Source organism: Lipotes vexillifer, unplaced genomic scaffold (assembly GCF_000442215.2).
Source record: "Lipotes vexillifer unplaced genomic scaffold, Lipotes_vexillifer_v1.1 scaffold189, whole genome shotgun sequence".
NCBI classification, from domain to species: domain Eukaryota; kingdom Metazoa; phylum Chordata; class Mammalia; order Artiodactyla; family Lipotidae; genus Lipotes; species Lipotes vexillifer.
The window spans coordinates 4466083-4475930 of NW_006785816.1; the positions used below are offsets into that span (position 1 = coordinate 4466083).

A 9848-nucleotide genomic window follows, 5' to 3' on the forward strand; every position below is an offset into this window, starting at 1 on the left:
ACCTCCTGATTGCCAATCTAACACCCTAATTGCCAATTTCCACAATTGCTCCATAACAGAATTTAAAGCAAAATAGAAGCTAATGTGTATATACCTAGTTGTTATAATTTTTAAAAAACATGTATTGTTTATGTCTTAAAGCAACCCCATTTTACAGATAAGAAAGTTGAAATCCAGAGATGTTACAGTGTGATACATTTCTCAGAACATGTCAAGCTTTAAACCACCGTTTACACTTTGGCTTTTCTAATTCTTGAAAGAGAATTTTAATTTCCTTTCACTTGAACGTTGTTGAAAGATACCAGGCTTCTTATGTTGACCATTTTGGCATATTTTAGTCTTTATATTAGTTTGATGTCAGAGGCCAGAGTAACACCTGAGAGGGGCTTTTATCTCCTCGAGCCCTCTTCATTTACTCTATACAGTGTTAACAGAGTTATCCTTGGCTCCATCATTATTGTGATGAAAAGCTAATTCTCTGTTCTCTGTGGCTTTCTCTGCTATAGGCATCTGTCCTTTTAACTTGAGATGAAAAAGCATAAGGAAAGACTAGTCATGCTTCTATTCGCAAGTGTTCAAGCCTCATAATTGTCTTTTTTTTATCCAAGTAAAAGAGTCTTGTTCCACCACTACTGCCCTTTCAAGAGCTGAGCTGACTCATTAATCGTGTACATCTCCTTCATTATTATCTGCTGCCAGCTATGTTTGTTTGTTTGTTTTTTAAAAAACGTATTTTTTACCATATTTTTCTTGAGGACATTAAAATTGATTACCCGAAAAATGAATCATTAAAAAAAATGACTTATAGCGGTTGCCTCCCACGAAGGCACCAATTTCCACTGCTAATGTTAAGACTGATGTTGTGTCTTTTACAAAATAACAACAAGTCTTACTACAAAGGGAAAGTGCTACCCAAAGAAGACAGGAGCTTATAACTCCTCTAGAGCTTTGTTTGTAATCCTACTGAAATACCCCGCGCTTCCAAGGGGACCACACACCTGGAATACTGCAAGTTTAGAAAGCTTTTAAAATCTCCATCAGAACTCACTCTTTTCCCAGAATTTGCTTTCCTTGGTTTCTTTTTATCCCTTTGGAATTCACCAAAATGCTCAGACATTTAGAAAAAAAAAAGTCACTGAATAAATATTGAGTAGTATGACCCAACTTTTGTGTTTTTAGACATGTGGCAACCAAATTAGTCAACCCGAGGCAAACAGGCTGCAAAATCATTGAATTTTCATAGCCTGGGTTTAGCCCTTGGTTGTCTTCTTCCTTTCTCCTGTATTTTTTTTTTTTTTAAACTTGTTTCTAGTGAGATTACTTGTTAAAGGAGAAGGTTGCTGTCTTTGAGTCTTAGAATCTGCCTGCTTTCTGAAAGTTTCTTTTCAAAATTTTAATTGAGAAAGGAAAATTGATTGCCTTGTTAGAAAGCCAGGAATTGACTAGCAGTAGAAAAGTGACCCAAACTGCACTGATTTCCATGTGCAATTTTGGGTCTATTGTCATGTTTCAGTTCTTTTTTAATTTATAAAGTTTTTACTCATTTTTCATGCTCCCTAGAACTCAACTATGCCCTCCATCAAACCTAACTAAGCCAGATCAACATATTTGAATGTTTTTCTCACTATCTCCCCAGTTATGCTGTGATAGAGATCTTAGTGAATAGTTAGATACCAACAAACAGTAAGCAGAAGAAAAAAGGAAGAACAGCAGTGGTTTTGATAATCCACCTCCAAGGAGAAATTGCAGCAGCAGTGGTAGCTGTTAAAATCCACCACTTACAAGACAACTGCTATGTGCCAGACTATCTGCCTGCTCTGTGTTCATTATATTTTCAAGTGACCCTAGGAAGTAGGCAGTCTTACTTCCATTTTACTGTTTTGAAAATTGAGGCTCAGAGAAGTGAAGTGTCTTACTCAAGGCCACACAGCTACTAAAGTAGCAGGGCCTATAGGAGAACACAGGTCATTCTGATTGCCAAGCCAGTGAACTTTCCTCTCTACTCCACTGCACTCCCTCCTGATTATAGTGTAGTTGCCTCTGAGTAAAACATTCTCATTTTCCACTATTTTCGACATCCAGAAATGAACTGAAAAGTGAGTAAATAAGTGATTCATCCGTAGAGAATTGGGAGTAGGTTACATATGTGAAGCTGGAATTTTATGTCTTTATCGAAGAGAAGGTACTTCGTGCAGTAACTGAACTCCTATGATAATAATTCCAATATATGAATATTTTATGTCTGATTATTAATTTGTATTCACTGAGCATTGATAAGAGCTTCAATTAAATACACATGTAAACTTTGTATTCTGAAGTTATAGTCTAAAATAGACCCAGAGCCACATGGAAAAATGATAGCATGGGGAAAATTGTCAATATGGTCCCAGAAGAAAGCTAGGGTTCCAATATAGGGCTGCGTCGGAAGGCTTGCTTTGTATCAGATATCCTCAAGGTTCTGGTCAGGAATCCTTTCAGAAAAATGTCTTAAGAGAGTTAAAGTAGATAAGATGATATGGATTGTGTTGATATTTTTGACTGTATGGAAATGTATTGGTCCTACAGAGGTGAAAGCAAATATGTGAGATGAAGTGAAAAGCAGTACAAACTGTGTTATGATACCTCATATTCTCCAGTATTTTCTATTTCAAATGAGAGTTGGTTATATTCAGAGAGCTCAACTTTGAGCTGTGTCTGCTTGAAACCACTGTAGCTTTACACAGAGCCATTGAGCCATCTTTTGGGTGAAAACCATTCAAAATAACATTATTTCAAACTTTTTAGAGCATTTTATTCTCCAAAGAACATATATTTCCCCAGATGTTTAAGGTGTTCTAATGCTATTTTCTAAGGTTTAAGACTCATACTTGACCAAAAATAAACCATGTCTATGCCAAGTCGACAGTAAAGGAAAAAATATACTCATCAAAGACCATCACGCAAAGTTCAGGTTCTGGCAGCCATGACCCTAAGGTGAGTAATAGCTGTACAGTTGGGCATTTGTGTTGGCTGAAACCTGGTCACTCTTGACAGTTGCTGGGATTCAGCAGTGGAGGATACCAGGTATGCTGCAGAGAAGATGCGGATGTGCTGCTGAACTTGGCTTTGGTCAGTGGGATGTGCTAAACTCAGTCTACACTCATCCCGGTGAGGACCTATGTGCCATTTATCGGAGCACTTATTAAAAGGATGCTGTCCTAATTACAATTGGAGCTTAGTGTAACCAAAGAAACTCAAATGAATGCCATAGCTGTATTCCACTGCTTTTCATAAGCCTTGCAATAAAGGCTAAACAGTTTTCAGTGGCTTTTACAATTATACTTCCCTTCAATTTTCCAAAGGTTACAGGGCCTGAACCACACAAATCCCATTAAAGTAAGTAGTTGTGCAATATAAGTTCCTTTGAAAACATTCTTCAATGCCCATAAAATGATCAGCAGGCTGCTCTTTAGATCCGCTTGCCTGCCATGTTTTCAGCCAAAAGGCAGATGACGAGCTTTGATGTGATGGTTGGTTTCTGCTACTGAAGCTGGCATTTTATCTTCTTGCATCAGATTTCTTCTCAAATTGATGTGACTCAGGAATACGAAACACATTTTTTTCTTCAGATTTTATTCCTAAACTATGTTTTTGCTGTACCTTTAAATTACATTTGGCTGACTGATTTTGGAATCTCAAGTGTCCCACAAGGTACAGAGCAGGAGAGGGTAAGGGCCTTTGGGAGTTAGCTGGAGCCTGCACAGTGAGTGCAAACCTTAGTGAGGAGGGACCGCGGGGTGCTGCGTTCTCCTCACGCTTGAGGATGGCGCTCCTCCCTGTCTTCACCCTCCCTTCAGTGCAACTTCAGCAGCCACGAGTGAAGTTCAGAGTGAATTTCAAGCTAGAGCCAAGGACAGAGCTATTGTTCTCTTTAACTTCTGCTTGAAAGCGTGGGGGGTCTCCTCCCTAGAATTTACGGCTTTCTTTCCTAAAGAAGTGCTTGATAAGTATTCCAACATCCTGTTCCATAGGAAACACCATTCTCTTTAGCAGCTCTTCCCCCTGCGTGTTCCTGTTTGTTGAAATCATTCATTTATCTTAGATCTGCTTTTCTTGTAGGGAATAAAAAAGAAGGACCAGCTCCTTCATTTACGGAAGAGTCAGACCCACCCAGCTTTCTCCCATCTCTCTAAATCTGGTGGTGAACCTGTTTGAAAAAGAAACATGGTAAAAAGATTTTTTTCCTCCACAGGTAAAATTATCCAGGGACAAAAGATAATGTTAACCTAATTATTTACTCTGCACTGTTAAAAATAATAATTGGAATCAGAAGTTATTCAGCCCTCCAAAACCTTACGTAAATCACCAAGGTTCGAATTTTCTGGGATTACTTCTATACCACAATACTACTATAACTCTTTCAAATTTTATTGTCATTTAATGTATCAAAAGACCTTATGTCTTTTATATAGGAATACTTGAGCGCAGCGAGGTGACAAAACATTTACATAAAAAGAAATGAACCATAATTTTTAAAAAGTATTTGATTATGTACTAAAATATGTTTAGGAATTTAGATATGGAGAAATCAATATGGATTGGCATTATCAGCAATGTTTTATAGAGAAAGTAGGATTAAGATGTGTCATAGGAGACAGAGATTTTGAACTGTGTCCTAAAATGAAAGAAAGGGAAGTACTGATATGAATGTGAGAAGAAGATGGAGGATGAGGGCTTACTACTCTGCTAAAGTAACCCTGCACACACTTAATTGATGAAGCAAGCACTTACAGAGGCCTTGGAAAAGTGAAATCCAAGGACATCTGGATCAAAGTTGCTGTCCTAGATGAGAATGGTTGCATTTTTTTAATGGCTCTTCTGGCAGGAATAACAGCATGTGATACACGTGGACCCTCTTCCTGAGACCCTCTTTATACAGCTAGTTTGGTTAAACCTACCTTTCCCATAAAATTTTTTCCTGGGGTAGTGGTTTTTTATTTATATCTCTGGTGAGTCATTGCCCCTCTCCTGCACAGGGTGTATATTGTCACTGGCACTTAAAAGTAGAGTGGAATTAGAAGTCCCGGCTTCCACACTACTGTATATAAAATAGGTAACAAACAAGGACCTACTGTATAGCACAGGGAAGTATACTCAATATTTTGTAATAACCTATAAGGCAAAAGAATCTCAAAAAGAATAAATATATATTCTTTTATATATTTTACATATATAAATGTATAATATATCTCTGAATCACTTCACTGTTCACCTGAAACTAACACAACATTATAAATCAACTATACCTTAAATTTAAAAAAAAAAAGAAGTCCTGGCTTCTAGCTCTGGCTCAGTCACAGCTTGTATTGTGATTTGAGGCAAATCACTTCATTCTTCTAAGCCTCATTTACCTCATCTGTAAAATAAAAGGGTTGAATTAGATAATTTCTCTGGTTTCATGTGGTGCCAATATTTTATGACTGATGAATCCAAGTGAAAATTAACCTGCTAATAAGATCATTTTTCTTATTTTTATTAGAAAGCATGGCAGTAACTGCATACTTACAATTTACTCAATCATTCATAACATACATAATCATCCATAAAATCTGTAAACACCTTGGATTTGAACCATGATTTTGACAAAAAGGTATCCATGTACCCTGTGGTTATCCTGCAGTTTGGTGAATCCTACCCATTTCAGAATTCCAGAGAATTAGCTATTTCCTGATGGCCAACTGGCTGTCAGCATCCTTGGACAGCATCTTTCAAAATCAACCTTTAGAGTAGCTGTTTTTACAAGAAAGATGATATTCCAGCAATGATAAAAATACACTACTCTCCCTACCCTGTATTCAACCAGAGTTCAGAATCTGATAACAGTCCTTATCCCAGGTGTTTCAAATACCCTACATTTGTAAACCCCTACGATGTTCACATTTACTTTCACGCTGCTGATGAGATTGTACTGATCCTGTTCTGTGTTCTTGGGGGAAAACAGGGAGCTCATAGTTGGTGATTAGTGAGCAAAGACAGACGAGCCGAAGGGCTGCCGCTCAAGCTGTCTCTGTTGCCCCCTCACTGTCTCTTTCTGTTACGCTTGTGCTCTGAAGGACGTTTGCCAGATACACTCCTCGGACCCCTGTTATTTGTGTGTCTTTTCTCACCTTCAACATGATCCGGACTTGTGTTTTCATTTGTTAAAAACAACAAGAACATTCACTGGGAAACTTTTGCTGGAATCATTTCAGGTCATCATAGCTATTTATTCTCTGTCATAAACTATAATTCTCCATTTCCCTTGCTCCCATGTCAGGGGAGTTGGTGGTTTATGGTGGACAGGCAGTGGAATTTGAGTGAGGAGTGGAAGATTTCAAAGAACTACTGAAAGGCTTTGCAGCAGGTTGTAGTACTAACAACAAAACATAAAAAATTCCTGTTCTCCATCATAGTTTGGCAGTACAAGAAGAAATGGGCTTACCAAACAGCATAAAGGATTTATAATTTGTGGTTATACCTGAGAAAGCATTTTCTTTGAGGAAAGAAGGCAAATCATGGGATTGGCTTAACAAGGGATTTCCTTTATATGATTAAAATAGCCTAGGGTCTAATTGATCTCAGTCTAGGGTTGGTATGAAAAGCTAAAGATTTTTTGCAGACTTCTGTTTAATAGGAGCATGGAATACAGGTGTGGTGCTGTCAAAAGGCCTGAATGACTGAGAGAGACCTGAAGTGCAAGACATAGAACTGTAAAAAGATTTAGAAAGAGAATGGGAGCAACAGGAATGCTATGATCCTAGGTGTTTGAACTCTAGTGTTGACATTATTATAAACTAATTTTGCTAATAGCTAAATAGTGGTAAAATCAGGGTTGTTGGATGGAATATTCCAGGCGTTGATAGATCCCAGAAATCATGATAATTAAATTGGCTCCATTCTCAAGATGCCACTGATCTGACCTTCTTATTGAGAGTGTCACAAAACTGCCTTCAAAGCAGGGCTCCTTGTTGAGGTACCACAGTGGAAGAAACTAGAGAGGTGGTCAACTCTGAACACAAACATAAAGCTGAGAGGATGGGTGGGTGTCAGCAGCTTCTTAGCTGGGGGAATGTGGTTGAGATCATACGGCTTTTTTTTTTTTTTCCTACAGAAACAATTTTCTAAAGACAGGAAAAGTTTCACATCTTCCCTGGACACAAATTCAACAAGCACTTACTATGTCTAGGTGCTTTAACTATCAGGAAGGAATAAGCAGTCTCTCTTCTGAGCTCCAAGGGCATCACTGATGAAGCCGCACTCATGAAGAAGGGGTCTCTCCTCAAAAAATCTTGGAGGCCGCAGTTAGGCACTGAGAGATCTGAGCTACGAACTCCTAGATTTAAGCTGCACTTTGAATCCCCACCCAAATCTGGAACATGCCTTCAATTTGTAATAATACTACTATAGCTCAGGGGTGGGTCACTCTCCTCGGGACATTAGAATTCATGCTAGTAATTTTGTGAGTGTTTTGTGTGTTTATAGTCAGAGTGGATCAGGAGACTTTACATGTTGGAAAAAACGGCTGAGAGCTACTTTCTGTTGAATGTGGAGCTAGCGGCCATGCTCCTCTTTCTCTCCATCCTCACTCTCACTCCTCATATTTTTCTTTGAGCTGAGTGGGGAAAGTGATTGGAAGTGTGAGTTCAGTTCATCAGGCTGAGCATGTGACTTGGGCCTGAGCAGCTTGAGCTGTAAATCTCTGAGTGCTACACGGGCTCTGCAGTGGCTTGGGCGTCAGGGTGAGGGCTTGATGGTGGTGTTAGCACAACTGGTATTCCGCTCAGCTTCACACATCCATCATTCCTGTCTGGGCTGAAGGAGGGTGGCAGGACAGGAGCACACTACTCTCTGACTGCCATGGGCAACCTGGATGATCAGCTTGCCAGCGTGCCTTTGGGGGCACTCAGAGAAAACCAAGGAGGAATCTTCACAGGTGAAAACATGGGGAAATGATTCTCCAAAGGTTCCCAAGAGCTCAAAGCCTTAGAACTCAAATTTGGAGTGAAACTGTCTCAGAGATGTTTCAGGACTGTTCTTGAGTTCTTAGAGGGTGAGTCTCAGGTCAGTGTCAGCTTTTGATGGTGTTATAGCACTAGCTCTGATCTAGGCTGAGGCCCCTGAAGCCTGCCTCAGCAACAGCATGGGGCCTTGAGCAAATACAGTTACGAGTTACTTGCTGTTTCCAGGAAAATGCATGGTAAAACAGAGATCCTTCTAATATTGTCTAAGACAAGTGAGGTACAAAGTAATCTACTCTCCTTTCCCCATCTCCAGAGAACATGGAGAGGAGTTAAATTTTCCTTTAGCCCTCTTTGACAGAACAGGCTTCAAAAAAATATTCTTTTTCCAGCATACAAAAAATATCCCCCTGACAGTTCAGGTCTGGTCCCAGATTTAGAAGCAACAACCAAGCATCAGAACTGCTGCGGGCTCTTGGCATATGAAATTGATAGCACCAATGCCTTCATTTGCACACTGAAAGTGGCATTTGGCTATAGCACTTTGATAAGCATGTGAGCCAAGGAAACAATCTCACTGTAGGTACACAGTAAAGAAGTGTAAACCGGGACCTCCAACGTGACTTTTTAGCTCCTTATCATCAATTTCTTCTATTCCAGATGATCAACTGAACTCAGAGGAAAAGAAAAAGAGAAAGCAGCGGAGGAACAGGACAACCTTCAACAGCAGCCAGCTGCAGGCTTTGGAGCGTGTCTTTGAGCGGACACACTACCCGGATGCTTTTGTGCGAGAAGACCTCGCCCGCCGGGTGAACCTCACCGAGGCCAGAGTGCAGGTAACCGGAGTATTCCCCTCCTTAGAGGCACATCTCTGAAGACTGTTGAAAAACACAACTTGTAGATTTCAGACCAGAGCTGATACTAAAAAGAATTATAAATGGACAGCATGAGAACAGAATCAGTTTCTAATTGTGTTGCTTTTGGCAGCAGAGTATTTTTAAAAATTGAAGTGAATGCCTTTCAGTAGGGCAGAAAATGCCTTGCTAGAGGTCTCATTCCTCCCAATGTTTCTCACCCTTCCAGATCCATGTTATAAACATTGTCCATTGGAGCATTTGACTCTGCACCCTCCCTCGTCCACATCCCAGCTTTCAACTTGAGCTGTAGGGTGGCCAGAGAGATGAACTCTCTGTCCTCCATCTCAGTTTTCCTCCCCAGACTTTGGGAATATCCAAATCTTCAGGAAATGTATTATAAATACACACAATTATGGACATGGATGGGAGTGAGAAATGAACACACCAAAGACCTTGCCCATAGGAACTGCATTAAGAGCACATTCAAATAGATGATTTTGTGTTTCTATGAAGTAAAGAAGGATAAGGGCATGTAAGACAGGGGAAAGACAATCGCATGTGTTTCTAATATGAATGCCATGAGACATCAACTATAAGCCAGACATCTAGAAATAATACCACCTGTGATTAGGAATAATAATGATGATAATCATAACTAACACTAGTTGAGCCCTTACATGCCAACTAGTGTTTGTAGTTACATAAACTAATCTGTCTAATCCTCGCAACAATTCACTGAGGTGGATAACATTATTCATCTTGCAGATGAAGAAACTGAGACTCAGAGGTTAAAGTAGTTTCCCCAGTGTCACACAGCTAGGAAGTGGCTGAACTAGGATTTGAAGACAGATATGCAGACTCAGAGTTCATGACTTTAAGCACTACAGTAAATTTTAAATAAATGAGTCTTCTGGCTAAATGCTTTTTCAAGCAGTGCTTTGCTATCTTTGCTGAGAGTCAAGATTTTATCATTTTCCATACTGCCAGTGGTAGGCTGCTCTTTTTTTTTTTTTTT

At 39.5% G+C, this 9848-nt stretch overlaps 1 protein-coding gene across 2 annotated transcripts in view; it reads left to right on the forward strand.

Moving 5' to 3' along the window:
• The window catches only part of PRRX1 (paired related homeobox 1), a 73384-nt gene that overhangs the window by 46446 nt on the left and 17090 nt on the right, over positions 1-9848 (forward strand). For both annotated transcript variants that reach the window (XM_007458135.1, XM_007458136.1), the window contains exon 2: positions 8637-8812. In XM_007458135.1, the coding sequence (XP_007458197.1) occupies positions 8637-8812 (176 nt within the window). The remainder of the gene's footprint in view (positions 1-8636; positions 8813-9848) is intronic.